This window comes from Seriola dumerili, unplaced genomic scaffold (genome assembly GCF_002260705.1).
Source record: "Seriola dumerili isolate Sdu_G_001 unplaced genomic scaffold, Sdu_1.0 BDQW01000110.1, whole genome shotgun sequence".
In the NCBI taxonomy this organism is placed as follows: domain Eukaryota; kingdom Metazoa; phylum Chordata; class Actinopteri; order Carangiformes; family Carangidae; genus Seriola; species Seriola dumerili.
This window is the reverse complement of record NW_019174365.1, coordinates 2,948,165-2,970,671: the sequence shown is the minus strand read 5'-3', so window position 1 is coordinate 2,970,671 and position 22,507 is coordinate 2,948,165. Positions and strand designations below refer to the sequence as shown.

The 22,507-nt window shown below is 44.0% G+C and overlaps 1 protein-coding gene across 1 annotated transcript; it reads left to right on the top strand.

Annotated features, from left to right (window-relative positions):
• The first annotated feature begins 242 nt into the window (after window positions 1-242).
• LOC111223450 (raftlin-like) lies at window positions 243-22,014 on the top strand. The gene is made up of 11 exons (XM_022747604.1): window positions 243-288; window positions 6,722-6,873; window positions 13,523-13,706; window positions 15,501-15,609; window positions 18,360-18,798; window positions 18,859-19,119; window positions 19,208-19,411; window positions 19,843-19,952; window positions 20,287-20,390; window positions 20,859-20,934; window positions 21,242-22,014. Exons 2-11 carry the CDS (start codon window positions 6,726-6,728, stop codon window positions 21,671-21,673), a joined length of 2,067 nt encoding a protein of 688 aa, XP_022603325.1. The 5' UTR covers window positions 243-288; window positions 6,722-6,725; the 3' UTR covers window positions 21,674-22,014.
• The last annotated feature ends 493 nt before the right edge of the window (window positions 22,015-22,507 follow it).

The window sequence follows — 22,507 nt, the reverse complement described above, 5'->3', positions numbered from 1 at the left end:
ACGCTGCTGACAGACACACAGAACGGAGGTAGACGGAGTGAGCTGCCTGTGAGATTGAGCTGCAGTCAGTTGTAGTTTATAAATGGAGGATTCATGTTTTCTTCCCATTGGCTCGCGGTATCAGAGCCACCGCTGTGTGTCTCATCCCTACAGCCGTGACGGGGACAGACGCTCAAGACACTGAGACAGACAGAGGGAGAGAGAGGAGGGACACACACCGACTGACTCAAGTGTGAGGAGGCTGTCGGTCCAGCAAACACTTCGTACGGACTGGGAACCATCTGACTGGTGAGTTTGACGCTTTTGGCTGTTCGTTTATTTAGGTAAAAAAAAAATTAGGTCTACTTTTGAATATTTTGCAGAACACGATTAGAGATAGATAGTTCTGTGTAATAAGAGTAAACTCATTTCTAATATTTTCAAATAACATTTGTCTCTTTTATTTCGGCACGACAATTTGCTCATGAGATTTTGAATAAAAACTTTCCTTTTTTTTCTTTTTTTTTTTTTAAAGAAAAAAAAAAGCAAAGCTCATTGAGAAGTCTTTGGAGCCCTTTCACAATAAAACACCTGTGACAGAGAGAAATCCTCTCGGTTTAAACAGTCAGCCCCGTCATTTGATTTGTGGGATGTTGTGTACCATTTTTATTCGTGGCGGAACGAAATGAATAAGCCCTCTGCTCGCTGTCACAGGTTGAAGTGAACTCAAGATATGCGTGACGGAGTAAATGTGCCGAGCGCAGATGGAAGAGGGGGATGGAGTGAGTGTGTGCGCGCGCGTGTGTGTGTTTCAGGACGAGAAAGATCTGGTGCGTAAGCGACCCTTCATGCATCATTTCCCGTTCACTAAACTACCGCCGTTAACGGGCAGCAACAGCTAGCCACGTGTTGAGAGAGTGTGTCTGTCTGTCTGTGAGTGAGTAAGTGTGTGTGTGTGTGTGTGTGTGTGTGTAGAGAAAGAGGTTGAGGTTGAGGTTGAACGCACTAAAGAGGAAAAAGGAAAACCAGAAACATGTAATTTCAAGCTAGGCTGCACCCACAAAATGCATGGGGCATCAATTAGTTACATGACTATGTGTGGGCGCTCTCCATGTAGCTTGGAAATCTATTTGGAAGCGTTTGAAAACGTTCAATCATTAGTAGCGAGTGACATACAGTTCGTCATACTGCCATGCATGCAACAGTAGTCTAGTATTCATTACTTATTCTTACTCCTCAGAAATTGAGTTTACAATGTTAAATGATGGATTCAAGTACCTAAAGAGTCAGACTCAGGGTTTAGTATGATGATGCCCCAGTCCAAACAGTCCTCCCTTGTTCATAAACTCTTCCTTTTAGAGCAAAATAGACTGTGCAAGGAGCTGTGCAACACACCAATACATCAATGTCACAATTTGTTTTTATCCTCCACATGCAGCCTCATTAAAACACCGTTTGAGGTGACTATTGTGTTGCTTGGGGGAATCACACCTCCCTCAGGGCAACTTGACATGCTCCCAGTCTGCTCTATGTCTGTCTTTCTTGCCTTCTCTGTCTGTCTCTGTTGCCCCCTCCTCCTCCTCCTCCTCTCTTTCTCCTCATTCTGTTCTTGCACCCCTTCTCTTTCTCCATCATCCCTGGATAGACTGAGCAGAGTGCCAACCCAGTGGGAGGGAAGTCCACTCCCCAGGACTCAGTCTGTCACCTCTAATTTTGAAATTCAGTGAAAGACAATGCAATACAAGATCTTAATAATAATGCAGCTGCTTTCTGTGACAGGCTTTTAACAGGCCAAACATTTCTTATGCATATACAGTAGTTGTAATACCATCCACTCACAAGCAGTGGGAATTACGGCTTCCAAGCAGGCCTATAAAGTTGAATAATAAAGGAGACTGGAGGCCAGCAGTGACAGTTTTATTTGCCGATACTTGCTGTAAGTCAGTTTAGTGCATCAGGTGCAAAAATGAACACAACAAGAAACTATATTACATGCAGCAACAACAAATACTTTTTCTCAGGTGGTGTGCAGTATTTGTCGTCAGGGGTGATGGCAGAAATTCTTGGCGCTGTGACAACGGCTCACTCAAGACCACGAAATATAAATAAATATCTGTAATTCCTGGACCCTCATCAGTGTTGAAGACAAAATGTTCGCATTAGAAAAATTCAATCTTTGTCTGGAAACTAAACTAGTTGAGGTGTGGCGAACAACAGGTTACTACAACTGCTTGGTTTTGGTAAGTAAATTGATATGGTAATAGTTAAATAATTAAAAAATCAGTGTTTTTAGTTCGAGAACTTCAGACACTCTGACCTCCACTTAATGTTTTGCTAAATGCAACTTCTTGTGTTAGCTCTTTATGTTAACACTGAACATGCTGCATAAATTAGCGAAAATGCATAATGAGCAGAGTGACTTTTTTATGCTGGAGGCATTATGTTTTGGGTTGTCTGTCTGTCCGTCCATCTCATTCTCCTGAATGTGATGACTCAGGAACTTCAAATTTGGTTCAAACTTTGTCATGAACTCAAGGATGAACTGACTACATTTTGGTGGTCATAGCTCAAAGGTCAAGGCCATTGTGACCTCATGACTGTCTTGTTCGGGTGAACGTGATATCTCAGGAACGTCTTGTGGGAATTTCTTTAAATTTGGTACAAACATTCATGTGGACTCAAAGATGAACTGATTAGACTTTGGCAGTCAAAGGTCAATGTCACTGTAACCTCACATCTGTCCCATTCTGGTGTACATGATATATCACACCTCATTGTTACAGTTTAGTCAAAGTTTAGTATGGTTACATTTAACTATTATACTACTATATATATTACTTCCAATAATTTTTGTATTTCATAGTCTCATTTATAAATTGTCCGAAAATATTGAGAAATGTTCATTACATTTTACCTAAGTCCTACATAAATGTCATTTTGTCTGACCACCAATCCAAAACCCCAAAAAACCCAAAGAGACATTGGAGAAACTGACACCAGAGAATGGATTTTTGCTTAAGATTAATTGATTATGAAATTGAATAATTGATTGATCGATTAATCATTGCAGGTCTAGGGTTTATCTAATCATTGTTAATCAGTGCTTAAGGCATGGTAAAAGTAGTGAATGTAAAGATAGCAGCAGTACTTACAGAACTTCAATCTATGCTACAAGAAGCAGCATTAAAGCTACCATCTTCAATGCTGCTTCTGGTAGCATAGATTACTTATTTCTCATCATAACAGCTCTTGCTACCTGTAGCTAGTCAGCCCAGTTGTGGGTTATTGTGGATTTATACTGTGCAGTTATTAAAAAAACAGTGGTTAGGGCAATATAAAGTGTTCAGTGGGAAGACATTAAGAATGTGAATTTTAACTTTGGTGCTGCTGAAGAGCCTCCTCGGTGGTTCTGTCTGTATTTACTGTGAATGCTCCCAAGCGGTTGCCTGTCTGTAGCGCTCCCTCTGCTGTGGATGAATACTGCTTCTTGGAAAGCAGGCAGCCCCCTACCACCACCACCACCACCACCCCTACCCCCCTCCCTTAGTGGTGCGGGAGGTAGTGGAGCAGTGGCATAGCGCTGACGGATTATGCTCTCGCGTAAATCCGCTGTCATTTCAAAACTCTCTGTTACAAGAGATTCTCTAATGAGAAGCCCTCTGCTACACCCTGTCTATCTCGCTCTTCACTCCATTCTTTCTTTTTCACTTCTTTTATCTGTCTCTCTCTCCTGTCTCTCCCTGTGTAATGGAAGGTTTTTTTTTCTGTCAAGGCCCTTCTCTGCCTGTGTGTTTGTGTGAGAGCAAGTGAGAGATTCTGTTTGATGTCAACATGTAGAGAAAAAGGCCTCATGGAGTAAAAAGGCCTTGAGTCTTGAGCTCGATGGAGTTTCTACCTTGTTTTTTTTTTTTTTTTTTTTTTTTTTTAAATTTGATGTTGTGTCCAATTATAGAGATCTGTTTCTAATCCTCACAGACAAGAGTTCATCTGTTAAAGCGAGGCCATTGTTTTGAAACAAAACTGTCAGCGTACAGTGAAAAGGATGATGAGATGTCGGATCAAATAGTAGAGCTGTAGGCTAGTCAAGACCAAGGCTAGAACCAATCACTTTTTTTTTTGAGAGCAATAAATCCAATTGCCACGAGCAAAATAATAAGCAAATCATTCCAAATTGTCATGACTTTTTACCACTGCATTATGCATTATGCAGAAAGAAGAATGAGGACAATGAATGAATGTGAATTTTTTTTTTTATTTCTTTGTGAAAATTGCAATAATTTGCATAGGGATTGGTTAGTAATTGTATTAAAACACTAGAGCGAAGGCGAAGGGCGAGAAAGCTGAGAAGTAAATCTGTGGAAAGTGATAGGATGCAAATCATCCTCCTTCCCTATGGGCGTCTCTTCATATTGCCATGGATACAAAGTCATCACCATTGTCATACTTTGACCACATCTTTCTCCTCAATCTTACGCTTCACCTTTCAACGCCCTTTTTCCCCAACCAGCCACAGATGAAGCCTGCTAAACATCCTCACATTAACCTGCCTTTGTCCCTGCAGCAGACAGAGAATATGAAAGCACAGACCTGGAGGGGAAATGTTTGGGAGTGGATCTACGTGCTCTAACTTAGACATAACCCAGAGCCCACATGGCTGGCTGGCTGCCTGTCTGTCTGGAGACATTGTAATAGTTTTATGGGACTTAACAGGCTCAGCAGGGGGCCACCTCTGCTGCGAACACTCGTTGAGTCACCAGACAGAAGGACTGAATGGACGGAGGGAAGGATGGAAGGTGGAGGTCTTGCCAAAAGGAAATGTACTGTAGGCAGGGGGTGACAGAAAAAAAGTGTAGAAGGGCATAATGTAACATAACATAATGACAGGAAGGATCAAGGGATGGAGAGAGGGAGATGATGATTAGGAGAGACAGAGTTTTAGGGAAGGGGTTGAAGGAGCAAGACCGGAGGGAAGTTGACAAAGTGAAAGTGGAAGGATGGAGTGAAAGTAAAAGTCAGGATTAAAAGATAATGAGACAGGGAAGGTTGGGAATTCTCGTAATCAGATGGACACAAAAAGAAAGATTGACAAAAAGGAATACTAATCAAGGCCATTGTACCAACAGAAAGAAGGGAGTTTCCTAATCAAGGATGGTGGACAGAAGCAGAGGAGAGGCCAAAGAGAAAAAGAGTGATTAAGGCATGGGTCAGAGAAGGAGAGAGTGTTTTGCAAATCACGAGGAAGACAAGATGAAGAGCTAATGGTATGAGAGTTTAAGAGGGGAACAGACGGGTCAAGAGGAGAGGAAAGTACGGTGGGAGGAAGAAGAGAGGGGAGACAATCAGATAAGATATATCGCTCTTCTCTCTCCTCCCACAGCGTCATCCCTCCATCTCTCCTCGTTTGTCCTCGTTATGAAAGAGCAGGTTGTATTGAAAAAATAATTACTCTTAATTGCTTGGTCTTTGTAAAATTTAAAATGACAGAGTGTACTGTCTCAAGACAGATGAGCTATGAAAATGTATCGAAGATGCTGCCTTATGCAACTTTCTGACCCTCGGTAATGCACGTACCATTCATTCAAAAGCTGTAAGTCACCACACACACACACACACACACACACACACATCCGCCACACACTAGGCTTAATGTAGTCTGTTAGGATCGTTAGCCGAGTTAACGTCCATGCACTTGGCCCAATGGGAGTTACTGTGTCATTCTCCATGCTCCCCAAAACAGATGCAGAGATACAGATATAGACCTGCCTTTGGGGAAGACATATGCTCACACACACTCATACACACTCACTCACACACTCACATGCAGACGCTCACCTCGTCGTGTGGCTCTTACAAGCCGTGGCAGACAGGGATATTAATCGTAACTGTGCTGATGGTTTGAGGGTACCAGCGCTGTCACATTAGATTAGCTTGACGATATTTGGCCACACCCTTCTTCCCTTGTCCCTTACTCATGTCTTGTCGTCTCTTTTTGCACCCTCTACTCATTTGTCATTCCCGTGCTTTCCATCCCCAGTAATTTGTCACAAAAGCCACCTCACTTTAATTGTTTTTCTTTTCATGCAACTCAGATCGTTACGTCCAAATTGCCTGTTGAAATTCAAGGGGAGGAGGAATTGAAAAAGAAATTTCAAGCCCCCTTCAAGCTGTGTTTCCGATCACCAATACTTGAGTATATCTGCTGGTTAGTTACTTACACAATCTGAGAGAGACTTTAAATAACACAGATTTCTTTGTGCTCTAAGACTTCCCTTAGATCAACATGTATATTGGTTACAGCATGCTCCTCTCCTCTCCTCTCCTCTCCTCTATCTCATCGAGTCTCATGTCGCTCTGCTTGACAGGGCAGGAAATCATTCTCATTTCTGCTTTAATTCGTTCTGATCAAACATGTCGCTCCCAATCAGCCCTATTTGATTAGGAGATGTGCGTATCACAACCCACCAAGCAGGTAATGGCTGACACTCATATTTCAGCATTATTGCTGTGTGTGTGTGTGTGTTTGTGTGTGTATTTGTGTGTGTGAGAGAGAGAGCGTTAGATCTGTACATTGTTTCCCACAGCTCGAGCTCACATGAGCAGTAGCATATGTTATTTGGAAGTGTTAATGTATTCTGTATATTTAGAAACTCTATCCATTCCATGTCTCTCAGTCAAGTCTCTGTTAACACAACCTCTGTTTTTCTCCTTTTATCCTCTCCTCTCTGCCTCTCCTCTATCACAGAGACATGGGGTGTAGGCTCCCTAAGCTGCGAAAGGCAGAGGAGAGGCGAAGCCCAGGAAATATCTACTCCACCCTCAGACGACCTCAGGTGGAGACTAAAGTGGGTGTGGCATACACCTACCACTTCCTGGATTTCCTGTTGGGGAAAGAAGGTATGGATACTGTAAGGGCGCACAAATACTGTCAACGCTCTCTTTATGACAGTTCTCCTATGTTTACTTAATATTACACATATTCCCTCTGTATGTGTTTAAGCTTCTTCCTTTTTGAAAGCTTGGGCTGGGCCTGTGAGTACCTTTGGGACATGTAGGCTACTTTGTGTGACTTGACTTCTCCCACACATGCATACTTGAAAATAGTCGTGTGTTACTTTCTCTAGGTTTGAAAAGGGCTAGAAACATGTGGGATAAGTATATAACATACAACATACAAGATGGGTCTACTCATTTTTAGACATTTTAATGTGGAAAAGTTACATGGTGTTCCCTTCATATCTGGGAGTGATTAACGTTAACCTCCTCGGTTGTGAAACTAAAGGTTCCCTCACAAATTTCAAAAAATGAACAAATGACGTAGTATTCATAACGTGTTTACTACTTTATGCAAAAAAAAATCTCTCAGTGCTCCTCAGCACCTGTGCTCCTCAGATGTCAACGTGTTCAGAGTTCAAAGTGTGTGAAATCACTCACAGTAAACTGCCTTATTTGAGTGTTTATTATGCACTGTAGGGAAACGGTGAATGAATGAGTGACAGGAGATGTGAAACACAGCTCAACTGAAAAGAACAAATCCTGGCCATTAGATGCAGCAGGCGAGCTTCATTCAGATCTGATTCACATTTGTCTCAGTTCCAGTCTGGAGGAGGGAACAGGCTCCGAGGAATGTTTCTTCACATTTGGTTAAAATCCAAAGTAGTTGAAAAGGATTCTTTTTTTTAACTGAGCACCTTGTTCTGTTTTTAAGTACAATGTGGTCGTTTACTTAAGTTTTCTGTTGAACTCTGCCCTGCTTTGTCCTGCTGGACTCCTGGCTACGGTTGTTTGTGTGTGTTCCACTCATAAAATAGCCACAGTTGCTGTTCCAACTTTAACCGGTTAAATGAAATGTTTAGGTCAGCGATTCTGCGGAGCTGTTTTCTTTTTCATACTGTAAGTATCTGGAGGGCAGAAAGTGGCTTATAAGCTGAAGTTGTGTCTGTTTGCGGCCCCTGTTGCAGGGAGTTCAAAGAGTTCTCTAATTCTCAGATTCAGCTATATTGTGCACGCTGCAGCCATGCCCTCCAACTTCCCCCTGCTTCTCCCTGGCACAATGACAATATACTAAAGCTGATGTGTGTTTGCATGCTGTCTCTGAACTGTGTGTGTGTGTGTGTGTGTACGCGTGTTTGATTTGTGTGTATCTGTTCGGGAATATGAAATATTGTGGGTGTGTGTTTGTGTGTGTGTGTGTGTGTGTGTGTGTGCATGCTCGCAGCGTCTTGAGAATGTTTGATGAGAATCCTCTAGAGGCATCTGGCTGCTAAAAATACTAATTCTGCCATTGTGTTGGGGGTGGACTGTGAAGAGATAGAGGGGAGGGACGGAGCGAGGAGTAGAAACAGATAGTGTTGAAGCAGATATGAAGGAAAAAAACAATCACCTCTTTTTCCTTATGGCTTAATGTTTGTACAAGCCAGCGCTGAGCACTCTGTCACCCAACAAGCTGAAGCAGGTGCAAGTGGGCTCACTGAAGCCCCCTTTTTTTTTCTTTTTTTTTTTAGAAGTGTTTCCAATGCAACTCTGTAACAGACAGCAGGCACAGCACCACAGCCAAGTGGCAATGGTCCGGTTGCCAGTCGGCTTCATTTTCAGCCAGCCCTGTTATGTTTGGCAAATGGGTTAGGCTGTAGGGTTGGCTGAGTGAGATCTGGCAACCCAGACTGGTGGTGGTGACCAAAACAGACAATAGACATGAGGATTGCTCGTCTTTCTCGTTGCTGGAGGAAACAGCAAATAATTGTCTAATCGCATGGGCGGCAGCAGCAGCACATATATAGATATAGAAAGACCACACACACACACACACACACACACACACATAGTGTTCATACAAGCAGCCATGGCAGCTCATTCACACTCACACAAAACACTTTTTAGCACTTACTCAACAGAGTTAGTGTTATCTTTCAACAGACAGGCAGGTCATTTATATGGTAAACTCAATGACGCCACCTGAGCTGCTTAAGATGAGTATACTCTATTTTAGGATAAACACAGCTACTATGAATTGATTGTGTGTGTGTTTGTGTGTGTGTGTGTGTGTGGGGTTGTGAGTGGGTGTATGCCTGCCTCTCTTCGTTTCTCTCCCTCTCTCCATTTGTGATAGAGAGACCACGAGAAGTGAAGGATTCCTGAAGGATTATCTGATTGTTTGTGGAGATTGAGAGACCTCATTCCCAGCAAAGGGATTTATTTATGTGTGTGAGTGTGTCTGTGTGCGTGTGTATGTAGGAGGCAGATAGAGGAATCTGTATGTCAGTCCATGACATTGAGGAAACCCACGGTCAAATCCATGCTTTAATTCAATTTGGCTCCCATTAATAATATTATTTCCCTGCCAGCGTGACATGACGACTCCTACACAGTAATGAAAAACAAATATCTTTTCCGGTGCCCCTCTGAGTTATGTGAGACTAGATGGCTGTTTATTAAACTAAGTTGTGTTCTCAGGAAGAGGAGCTTAATGATCAGACTGAAGAGGAGCACAGGTTGGTTTCCAACTTGACCTTTGACCCAGTGAGTGTTGAAACTCCCCAGAAACAATGTGGCTGATAATATCATGTCAGCCTTTGTTTTATGAGCTCTAGCCTAAAAATATTTCCATGTATCTAAGCCCGGCTCGCTCTCACTGTGTCACAGCGACCCTGCCATGAATTCAGGGAGGATGAGGAGAAAATATGTTCAATGTTCCAGGCATTTGGCCTGCAGCTCCATCTCATCATACGTCCTGCAACCAATGTCTTATTCTACTTATTACTCTCTAATCACCAATGTGCTGCACCTTGACACATCTCCCGCCTTTACAAAAAGTGCCGTGATCTCCATTATCCCCATTGTGACATTGATTGGTTACCTTGACAAGTCGGCATGAATGTAGCGTATGAAATATAACAGCCAGGTGTGACATTTTAACCCAGCCTCCTTTGTGTCGAAGCTGCGCGCAGATAATGAGCAGAGGAAAATGGAGAGAGAGCGGAGAACATGAACAGAAGAGAGGTAGAGTGGGGGGGGGCATAGTAGAAGGGAAGAAGAATAAAGTCAAGGAGGTGAAACGGAGAACTGCAGGTGAGGGAATGAAAAGCACATGGAAACAAAAGATACAGCGAGCGTTAGTCAGGTCGGGAACGGGGAGGGGGCGGGGGCGAGAGTCTTGAGAGAGGAGAAGTCGAGAGAGAAGAGAGTTAGAGGTGTGAGGAGGAGTGAGCGGGAGTCGGGAATCTGTGTAGTTGTGAGGAAGGAAGTTAGGTGTGATGCTGTGTGACTAACGCCGGTCTCTGGAGCAGACAGTGCGGAGCTGAACTCTGCTGATGACTTTCTGTCGCCCTGCAGAGACGGAGACCCACTCGGCTCATTAAAACTTACACCATGTGTCTAATGCTCAGGTGTGTGTGTGTGTGTGTGTGTGTGTGTGTGTGTGTGTGTGACTGAATACCTGTGGGCAAGTTTATTTTGATCATGTGGATAGACTGTGTGTATTTGTGTGTGTATATGTGTGTGATCTACACCTGGATGTTATGATAGATATTTCTTCTGTTGGCAAAGTTGACAAATTCCTTCTACCTTACATGATATATATTTGCTATCAGAATCTGAGTGTGATGTATTTGGCTCAGAAAGCAGGCGAAGCACAAATCCATCAGTTTGTGATATGTGAACTGTCTGATGCACTTTTCCAGGTAAACATTTTTTTTCTGAAAAATTGTTGAAAATGCTGATCTGACATAGTTCGAATCATTTTTCTGGACATTCCTCTATGTGGTTTCCGTCTTATTGGCAAAAATCCTGTGGAGAATGCCAGCAAAGATGGCAGAGTGCTGCTATGTGTCAAAAGTGAGCCAGACTTGAATTCACACCATCACAAGTACATGGTACTGTATGCGCCTTGAGCACTACACTCTGTTCTCACCAGAAACCTTTTTTCTCCAGCTTGTACTTGTCAGCCATTTCTGTGAACCCGGTGCTCTGTCTGAGACATTTCTTGTAAAGCGGGCACTCTGAGGAGATCAGACCCCATTTGACAAAGCTCAGATGCTGACCAACAACTGTCATAGCCCGTGGCTACATTCCCCAAACAGTGGGGAGATCCTGGCTCCAGGAAGTTGATTATTTTATAGTCACTGTTTTGGCACATATCCTCGCCTAAAACCTCTGCAAGTCATTAGAAGGCTATTTAAATAAACGTGAACTTCCACCAGGCAGAGGGATAAGCCTTGAGGGTGGCTGTGAGTAGTAATCCCCATGCATCACCTAGCAGGCTTAGTGCAAACTCTTTTCTCATGTGCACACACTCAGACAACACAGGCAAAAAAAAGATGGCCCGTACACACTCGCTGAGATACCGTGGCGCACACACAACTCACAAAATATGCTTTACAGTCACACACAGAATTTCGGGGATTTGTACAAGGAATTAATAAGCCCTTTCAAATGGCTCACACTCCGCATGTACAGCTTGTGAAATCCTGGGTCAAAAAGTGAGTCGTCGCTCACATCACACAGCGGCTGTCATGTGGTCAAAGCAGCGGGTTAAGACGGGAACAGCGTGGCGGGAATTAGCAGCTAAACAGCCGCTTCTTGAATCTTTTAAACAATGCAACCTTGGATGTACGTGTCTGTATCTCTGACAAACACTTATATGCATCCTCATACACATACACACACACACACACACACACACACACCATCTCATGCACACTCGCCCTCACAATCACAAAAACACAAATGTAGTTGCACCTCCAGGCACACACCAGCTACCCCATCGCACACCTCCGAGTCTCTTAAACATACATGCTGGTGCTGCACTCTCCTTTGCACGCTCAGACTCTTTAACACCGCACCTCCCTGCCCCTGCTCCCTCACTGGCTGGCACCATAAAACTCCACCCGGCTTTTCTGCCCTGAGCTGTTCCCATTCCGAAGCGGAATTGCAGCCTCCCTTTTAAATCCCACAGTGGCAGACGGTATAAATGAAGTCGCTTCCCAGCCTAAAGCGCTGCATAACACCCTAATAACTTCTGTATGCCCCTGCCTGAATGAGCTGCGATGCCTTGCCTGCGTCTCGTCGGTGGGTGAGTGCCAGCCGTGCAGAGCTAATGACGGCTAATGACTGTTTACAGTGACAGGATCGTTGTTATCCCCACCCGCCCGCCAACCCAGTCTCCAGCTGTTATTATTATTATCACTGTACTGCTTTTGATAAGTCCCCACAGACACCCGTTTAAGTGTTTGCTTGATGAAAGGCTCTCCTGATTCCAAGCAGTTATGCCAAGATGATGTGATGGTTGGATTTTCTCAGGGAGTTTTTTTTTTCTTTTTTCTTTTTTCTCTCCCATTGTTTCACTGAGATGAGCTTCAGGAGAGTGTGTGTTCATGTGCTTGTATCCTCACATGCTGGCCAGCTTCTCATATGTGTGTGTGTGTGTGTGTGTGTGTGTGTGTGTGTGTGTGTGTGTGTGTGTGTGTGGGAACACGCCAGATGATGGAGAACCAATTGAAAATGAGATGGTTTGCACATCTCTCTTTTTTTTCCTGTGTGTGTGTGTGTTCTTGTGTGTGTCTAGTTAATTTATTCAGGTTATTTTCTCTTCTCCAGACCCATGCAAATGAGATTGAATGGGAAGGGATGACAAGCATTCAGGCACAGAAAGCCTCATCTCTCTCTCTCCTCTCTCCAACACTGCTCTGCCTAACTGCCTCTCTCTCTCTCTTTCTGTCTCCCTTTTCTTCACCTCTTTTTCCATCCCACTCTCTGTCTCTCTCACACACACCTGGCTTCACTCAGTGATACATGCACGTGTTCCCTTAAAAGCCGGTGAACACGGCGAGAGAGAGCCTCACTACAATGTCCCGACCCCGAGAGGGCGGTTCTCGCAAACATTGCACTCTCCCCGGTGGATTTGCTGTGACAGTTTGCCTCCATAAGATAAGCTCCAGTAACCATTCCCACTGAAGTGAAGCGGTTTTCTTTCCATTGTGTTTGGTAATAAGGCAACCAGCTCTGTGTTGGTGATTGCAGCTAATGCCACACGCCCAAACAGGCAATGGGATAGCATTGTCTTTCAGACCTTTTGATGTATGTGTGTGTACGTTGTATTAAACAGTCTGTTAGTGTGGGTGAAAATGTGTTAAGTCTGTGTCTGTCAATACAGATGAGCGGGTGTTCAAATAGGCACTTCCCAGTGTGCGTCTTTTCACACTTGTGTCTGCATGTGTGTGTTTTCTAAAAGCCAGACTGTGCTGGTGACAGTGAGGACAGAGGCTAATAGTTCTGGTGTAATTAGTTTCAGATTTAGCGTGAAGATGCCATGTGTTGTTGTTCACTGGGAATTATCATAATGAAACATGCTCTCTGTCTTTGTTCTTTCACACCCTCTGTCCCTCCCCCCCCCTTTCTCCTCTTTGTTCCAGCTTTTATCCACTTCCAAATACCTCTCTACTGCTTTTCCTTTTCTCTCACATCCTTGTCTTGACCACGTCCCATTGCCCCTTCTTGACGAAATTGTTTTTTCTCCCTCCCCTCTCCTCACCCGTTCTCCTGCCTGCAGAGGTGCCGGTGTCCTCGGTGCTGTGTCTGTCCTCGGTCAGAGAGCTACCGGTTCAGGTGAGGGAACTCTACGCGCAGGGTTTCGTCCTGGTCGCCGTCCACCCGTTTGTTCACCCCTGCGGCCCTCGCCACGCACACATCCAGCGCCAGCTTCACCGGGCCGTGCTGGTCCGAGAGACGCCAAGGTACACAAACCAAACACGCCCTACTGAAGAAAACAGTTTTAACTCTGAAGCTCTACATTGCAGACTGAAAAAGATACATGACATGATTCATTTGCAGCCAGATTTTGAGAACAGTTATTAGGCAGCAGCTTTCACGACTTCATTGTTTCGAAGCCAATTGAATCCCATTATCACAAGCAAAATTCCGCACCTCACCTCCTTCTCTTGATGTAAAATTAATTACACATGAGTCAGCCACGAAAAATGGCTAACTTTAGCTCAGTGTCCCAATTCCTTCACTTTTGACTATTCATGATAATATACTGTGTGACTACCCTGTATACTGTATCTCCTGGGTAACCCAATTCTTTTTTTTTTTTTTTTTTTAACCTTTTTCTTCTGGTGACACTAAAAACTACGATATTTGCCATCATATTCGAGAATCGTTTTCATACCTCACCACTCTCACTTCTGCCATCATAGAAGTTTAAGACATATCTGATCCAAATAGAAACCGCATACATGCAGAGACCTCCTCAGACCGTTCGTCATCATTCACACAGTCATTTTTCTCCCAGATCTGCTGCTTGTACTCTCAGTTTTTCCAATATGAAGATTCCCTTTAGTAATTGCTTGCCATAGGCACTTTGCATACCATTTTCCACCACATGGATATTTTGACATTTCCAAAACATATGTGACTGATCTACAATACATCAAATGATCCATGCTCTCTCCAGCAGATCTGATTTCAGCTTAGTGGAACTTTATGATAATTTGGATGAAGAAAATGTCTCGTATAGAGGCGGGGACCCCTGTGGATCAGTCTTTGTGTCTTTTGACTCAGAGAAACATGGTTACATATGTAACCCCCCATTTGTTGTCACTTATTCTTTGCAATTAAAAGAATTACTTTGCTGATTCTACAGTTTTAGGTGTCCTCCTGAGTTCAATCTGCTCTTTTAATGTGAATTCAAGGAATGGTGTCGTGTGTTCACACACACACACACACACTCTAGTGCACAGGCAGGTGCCGAGCTGCTCCTTTGATGCCCCTCCTGCCAAGTGGTCCCGCTGCTTCCTGGCACCTGTCACCGTGGAGACGGCTGATTGCATCATCAGCGCTCGCCAGAGGGGAACGGCACGCTGAAAGAGAGGAACCATCTCTCCATCCTTTCATCTGCTTTCTTCAGTGATGGCCGTCCCCCCTTTTCTTTTGTCCTCCTCACCCCCCTTCGTCCCCTTTACTCCGCCTTTTATCTCCCCATCACCGCCATCCCCTTTCATCAAAAACCCTAAAAGTGAAAGAAGAAAAATCTGACAGATCTACTGTTTCAAATCTAGCTCGGAATGTCACTCATGCCTCAGAGCACAAGATATTACCACGGCCTTCCCACTGACCTCAATCCAAATCTGAAGAGGCGTATCTGAATACTCCTTTTATGATGGTGTCTTGCAGCGGGAGCAGAAGGAAATTCAGTCCCTTTTTCTGTCTAATAAGTCTATTGTGATAGTGGTGAATGTGAGCTCTCTTTAAATGGAAAATTCACCCTGTTCCAGAGATGACATTATGTTTCTGCTGTGATCGTTCTGGGTCAACGAGTGCTGATGAACATGAGCGTGTCTCCCAGAATCTGTAGAGTCAAGGCTCATTTAGACTGTAATGTCAGTGGGTGCTGGAACTGCTCTGGCAATAAACAGGAAATGAACCTAAAGTACACAGTCCAGGGTGATGTTATAACAGGGACAAGTGCATTTAACATTGCCTGGTTTATAAGAGCAGAATTGAACTTTGTTTCATTTCTCACCCTGTAGTTCAGAGAAGAGCCAACTGAGGTGGGCAGGTCATCGTCTGGAGACAGATGTGTGTGTGGCGGGTCACCAGGCTGCTGACCCAGAGGTGATCCAGAGCTACGTCAAGAGGGTGAGTTCTGCCAACAGAGGTAATTTGGTCTCACATTATTCACTTTTCATGGATTTTATCATCACATAGTGATTCTTAAAGGTTTGGATAAAAATAATGAACTTTGTTGTGTCATGTAAACAACGCAGCTAGAATCTATGGGCTTGTACTCGTTCTTTGTAAGGCTGTAATTTTCAGGGTCGTTCAATAGGATCTTAGTGATGAGGCATCTGTTTGGGATGCAGGGCTTCACATTGCTATCATTATTCAGAGGAAAAGCCCTGACACCTTTTATTTGTATCTAATGTAAGAGTATTAGGAATGAACTGGTCCGTCTTTTCACTCCAGTGGTCCAAAAAGTCTGAGACCACTTTCCCAAGGTAACATGAGGTCAAGGATTGCCACGGCACATAACACTGAGTTGGCAGCCAGTTCCTCTTTAAACGTTTTTTATTAGTTTTGCACATACCAAGCTAGGTTCAAAATTACAGGAGAAAACATAACTGTACAATATCTTACAAAGAAAAGAAAAGAAAGAGCAGTTCCTAAAAAAGCGCAAAATCCAGACTGAGAGGAGCCAGTTCTCCATAGCAGCCCCAACCTCCCCACCTGCCAGAAGCCTATCGCAGGTCATCCCATAGACACAAGGCTGAAAATAATGCCAGGGAATTAGGGACAATAGGACAACATTAATAAATAAAATTTAAAAAATAGAATAACAAACAACCACCTAGTCATCATCAGGTTGAAGAAAGGCTCCAATGAGATGGTTGAGGAGACGCAACTCGCTGAAAGATACATGAGACTCTCTAATGGAAACTCTTATCTTTTCTAATTTAACATGAAAAAGAAAGTCTTTCAGTCAGCCGACGCAGGAACAGGGATGAAGAGTTTTTCCATTAAAGAACGATAAGCCAGCTCTCCAATAGGGTTTGTAAGAGCAGCACTGTAAGGCGAGTCATACAGAGTGGACAGTTCTGGCTTAATGAAAGCAACTGATAGTGGAAAGACTGAATTTTATTATGACAGTGACCAAGAAACTGGACTGGTTACATCATGGCTGAAACCCAATCTGTTAAATGCGGTCAGTACCTGCACTGATACTTATCAGGCGAATTGGATCAGTGTCTCCATGGAGAGTGTGTTATGTTTGATAGCCATACAGAGATCTGTCAAGAGGAAGACGAGCTCGCAGGCCACAGGCAGGTGGTCCACATCTAGACTCATCTTGATATTTTGCAGTGTGATGTTAAACTGTCGGAGGACTCTTTTAACAAAAATGATGTGTGCAGAATCCACATCCTCCTGCCATCTCCGTCTCCGTACTTGTTGCACTGTGTGTTTTCGTTTGTGCCTTTCATGTTGGCGCAGCACTGCTGTGCAAGTGAAGCAAACATTACGGGGCTCAAAAGGCTACAGGCAACTGCCTATAATTGCCTGTTTGTGCCATATGGTAAGTTAGCCTCTGGTCCTGATGTGCAGAGCTTCTCCGATTCAAATGGAGCAAATTTCATTAGTGGTTTTCCATTTTAAAATATTGCAAAATTGAATGATTTACCTTGGGAGGATTTTAACAAATCATCATGAGGGAGGCTGAGGAAGAACCAAGTCCAGTTGTGATGTGAGAGACCCAAGTGAGCTGTAAGTAAAGAGACAGAAAGCAGCAAGTGATTTAAGCGTTCTTCCACCTCCTGCAACACTGTTCATGCTCCTGTAGCTGAGAAACAAAGGGAGGAGCTATACAATGAATGGGGGGTTACAGTAGTTGGGGTAAACTATAGTGAGAGTTAACCTTAAGGTCCCCGGCCAACCACAGCGTCATCACTGGCATTTATCAGCCGTAAAACTCACTTTTAGTCTCCGCTCATGAATTCGCCAACAGTCCTACAATGGGAAATGAAAATGTGCTCTATTGAATAGATTTGCATCTGAACACCCAGACGGCACAAAGGGAAACCTGATTGGATGGAAATGCACATCACTGAGTATAATGTGATAGGCTCCGGCAGCGTGACATGAATAACCAATCAGATCACAAGCTGCCAGAGAGTTCGAGATAAGAACCCAGGAGCAGTACGGGGGCAGACAGGGTGACAGGATTGTGTGCGTGTGCGTGTGTGTGTGCATGTGCGTGTGGGTGTGCGTGTGTGTGAGAGAGTGTGATTACAGTTTTGATATTCTATACTTCTGTTTGTCCAGCACTCACCGGCTCTCAATTTGTCTCTGGACATACTCATCAGATAAAACTGTGTGAGTGTGTTGGATGTCATAGACAGACTGTTTACAGATGTGATGTGTGTGTACGGATGAGTGAAGTGTCAAAAGTAGTGGGTAATAGGGGGAGATGTGTCTCATTATTGTTCGATGGTAGTTTGCAATCTGATTTCTCTCCCGTCGAGCCTGTCTAAAACTGTCAGCCCAAATATCAACTGACAATTAACCACCAGAGCTCCATGGTAGGGAGCGACACACACACACATGCGCGCACACACACACAGATGCGTTGAGATAATGAGGTCCTTTTGTCATTTGAATATTTGATCTTTGCAGATGATTAGGTAGGTTGTTATTTCGCAGAATATCCACTCTGCATACGTCAGCCTTTGTTTGTGTGTAAATGAGGCATTGTTTGTCTGACTGTAGAAGAAGAGATTTATTTCTGGTGCTGTGAATGATGTCTTTTATATTCATGTGTCACTCAAGTTAAACTTTGATAGAGTTTTTTTGTGTGTGTAGGTGATAACATTGCGTGTGTATGTTACCTCCCACAGATCCAGGATGTAGCGGAGCAAGGGGTGATGTTCGTGGGCTTTCTCCAGCAGCCAGGTGGCGGACCCTGCTTCTTGGGGAACTGGGACCCCGAGGAGCTGTCATCCTTACATTCAAGCCCTTCGCCTATACATCGAGACCCCTTCAGCGCCAACACCAGCCCAACAGATCCAACAGAAGCACATCAAAATGGCGTAGAACCTCTGCATCACCCCTTTGAACCTCAAGAGTTAGATCTTGAAAATGTAGACTGTAGCACACAGCCTTCGGTGCCCAGAGAACCAGACTTCAACCCTCTGAAACCCACCCAGAGTTCAGAGCTCAACACAGAGGAGTCTAATGAACCGACCTCACAGATCGGTTTCAAAGAGTCACTAGAATCAACCAACCAACCTCAAAATCACAGTAAACCTGGTGTGGACGCACTTCAGTGGTGTCCAAGTCAAAACCTAGCAGATACCCAAGGGAGCCAGCTGTGTCTCTCGGAAAGTACAGGTACAGTCAGACAGCAGGAGCGCGGTCGGCCAGAGCACAAAGAATCTACAGAGAAACTATTTCACCTTCCAAACCAGAGAGAAAGACGAGGTTCGAGCTCGGACAGCTGGCACAGCTCTCCGGAACTGGATCACAACCACGCAAAGAGGTCCAGCTCTGTCTGTGCACATGGACAAAGCAGAGTCACAACACACAACAACAACAACCACATTCGGCTCAAGGGTTCAGAGAAAGATAAGAACACGACTTCACCCCCACCGCAGGGTAGTAAGTAACCCATCTCCCGCTTGTTGCCTAGTAGAAATCTCTCTCTCGCTTTCCAGTTGCTGATTTTCCTGCTTCTTTGTGTCTGCAGGGATGCAGCTCTTTGCCCTGTACAACCACACAGGGGAGCTGAACACTGCTCTGAGGTTCTACTCGCTGAGGGTGCCACTTCGAGTACAAAAGGAAGCGGGGCTCATCACGGAAGTCGACGCGCACTGGCTTGACCACATGACTCAGCATTTCACCAGCGGCGCGCACCTCATCGACGGGTTCTTCCACCTTGGGGACGACAACGGTACGTTCCACGGGGATGATAGCGATGAACCATAGCGGTCTGTCGTTGTGGAGTTGCTTCCGTTTCATGATCAACACAGGAGGAAAAGTTAGAGGCTACAAACAGCTCTCATTCCTCCTTTACTTGATGACTTCTTAAATGAATGGCTCAGACTCTGAGAGGAATTTCCTTGGTTTAGTTGTATCCATGCTTGACAGGAAGAAAAAGCTGCTCAGGCTGTAGATCTCCGCTTCACTGCTGGGTAATGGATGATATGTGCCATAAGTCCACGGCTTACACCATAAGTCACTGCTCAGTCACCCGTGGAATAAGTAGACTTAAGCCATGGGAAAGGGGGATCAATAGTGAGAGATTGGCAAGTGTCTGAATCACATACGCACTCCCTGTGTTGATATGTTTCTGTCTCTAATTTGTCCTGTTTTTCTCTCCAGACAATGGGGTTTCATCTGTGGACGGTGTGTTCATCTTCCAGAGCTCTGCAGAGGAGACCACAAACGCGTCCTATGATGCCATCGTGGTTGAGCAGTGGACCGTTGTTGATGTGGGTCTTTGAGTTTTTAATACTCTGGTGAAGATGTGCGCTATGAGAAATCCTTTGTGACTGAAGGCTTAAGCTGTTTTCTGTCAAATATTACGTAAGAGTGGAGATGAAGGAAAGCTGTGTGTGTGTGTGTGTGTGTGTGTGTGTGTGTGTGTGTGTGTGTGTGTGTGTGTGTGTGTGTGTGTGTGTGTGTGTGTGTGTGTGTGTGTGTGTGTTTTTCTCTGGCTGAGCCTAATACCTGCAACGTCTCTGTACATTTTGTGTGTATGTATGATTGTAAATTGTTGGTGTGAGTCTTTTTTTTTTTTTTGTTCTGTCACTTTCTCCTGCTCAGGGTGTGGTGGTGAAGACAGACTACATCCCATTGCTCCAGTCTTTAGCTCCATATGGATGGAGGTTAATGTGTGTGTTACCTACACCAATTGTCAAGACCAACAGGTAAAGAGTTGCACTCAAAGATTTCACTATTACAGCCATAAACTCCAATCACTGCTAAACTTGTCTTTTTCATCACATTTGATCACTGAATAACATCGACTTAAACCAGCAAAGACTAATTACTGCTTTGTTGGTTTCAGGCTCTTTATTCTTTTGTCCTAGCTGTTGCCTGTCTCATTCTGTTTTGGGATTAGGACTGACAGTGTAGCTTAGATACACAGGACAGATGGTTTGAGATCTGACAAATCATGATCATATGCTCATCTCAACATGAAACCGCGTTTGAAATCTGTTGGAGCTGCGAACAAAAGCACTGTCGCCGAAAATGCTCCCGTCTTGTAACCTGCCACTTTACAAACCGCGACGAACAGAAACTGGATTTCGATACATGAAGCAATATATGCAGGCTCGTCAGATTATAACATAACAGGTAACGGTAGTAAAAGTGCTGCTCTTTTGTTTCTGCAGTGACGGGAGTTTGTCGACCAAGCAAATCCTCTTCCTTCAGAGACCCGTTTTGCAACGCAAGAGAAAAGACTTCAAGGTTTGTTCCCCTTTTGCTTCTTCGCAGCTAATCTGTCACTTGTCTCTGTTGTGCCTCTAGGATACGTGACTTTATGTCACAGAAGGTGCCATTAAAAAGTCATGTTACTAAATATGGGATGTACAGCAAATATAAACCTGCTCAGGAAAAGTCTAATAATAGGCGAACAGTCGGCCTCAAACTGTACAGGAAAGAGGCATCAATGAGAGAGACTTTGTTGTGGTTTGTCAGGTGTCTGGAGAGATAGAAAGAAAAAAGACACAGCACAAAGCGCAAAACTGTCTCAGACACATCTGTTTGATTTCAGATGCTGAGCCTCAGGGGTCGCAGCAAGGCAAAGAAAAACTCTACAGGAGAAGAGGAGAGAGAGAACAGGTCCCCCGCGATGGAGGCCGAGATGGACAGGTTGAGAAGTAACACAAAAGAGGAGGAAGAGGAAGAAGCAGCAGAGGCGAGGAAGAGCAGGGGTAGTGGAAGGAGCGAAAGGGCAAGCCTTCAGGAAGGTGGAGAGGAGAGGGAAGAGGATGCACGGCATCAAAAGGGCCCCTTGTTCCTATCAGGGAGCAGCGTTTCTCTTGAAGACCAGGAGGAGGAAACTGACATTGACAAGATCCTTCTGTCAGCGCAGGAGAAGTCGGTGAGGTGGACAGATGTGTGTCAGAGAGATGACGGAGTGGTCAAGGAGGAGGTGAAAACGGAAGAGCGGATCAAACACCAGCTGTTTTCTGGCGTCTGTTGACACATTGGGCACAAGGCAGGGGAAGGGAAGCTGAAACCTGGTTAGTTTATCAAAAAAGTCTTTTAAAAGTGTTTTGTTGATCTGGATTTTTAGGTCCTCTGTGGGTTCCAGATGTGGTCATATATAGTGTATTTACATCACATACTGTTGCTCACGCTTCAGTCTGCTCTGTTTAGGACGCGAGTCTTTGAGGTTGTAGCTCCCGTAAATTGGGAGAGTGTTGTGCAGTTTTTCTGCTTTGGGTCAATGTTACTATTTGATGTGTCTTAATATGAAATGAAATGAGACTGTACAGGACAATACAGTAGAACCCAGAAGCGGAGGAAGTATCCAGTCTAAGCCTTAAGTATTATTTTCTTGCCTATTGTTGTATTTTACTACTTTCTCGTCATAGGACTGTTAAAAAGGGAGTATTGATTTCACTGGGCTCATTGTATTTTTATATGTAAAGTATATAAATGAAGATAGAAAAAAGTAACAAAGTATGTAGGAAGCTGTATTAAAGCCCAACTGATACATCTACATTGGCCAATTTTAGCTTATTAGACATCAGTATCACTTTAAACATTGGCCCATAAACAAGAAACAGTACAGATATGCCAAAGATGCTTGAGGTAATTTATAAACAGTTGTCATCATGTAATTCGTCCACCAGAGTGAGTTTATTTTTAAAATGTTTCACTCAGTACATATCTTGGTCATAATTTGTCCAGAAACCAAATTTAGGGAATAAAAACTTAGTTGGAAAAAATAATGTCAACCAGTATGTAGTAATCAGATTTTTTTTGTAATATTCAAATTTGTCTTTGCCAAAAAAATAAATAAAATGTATAA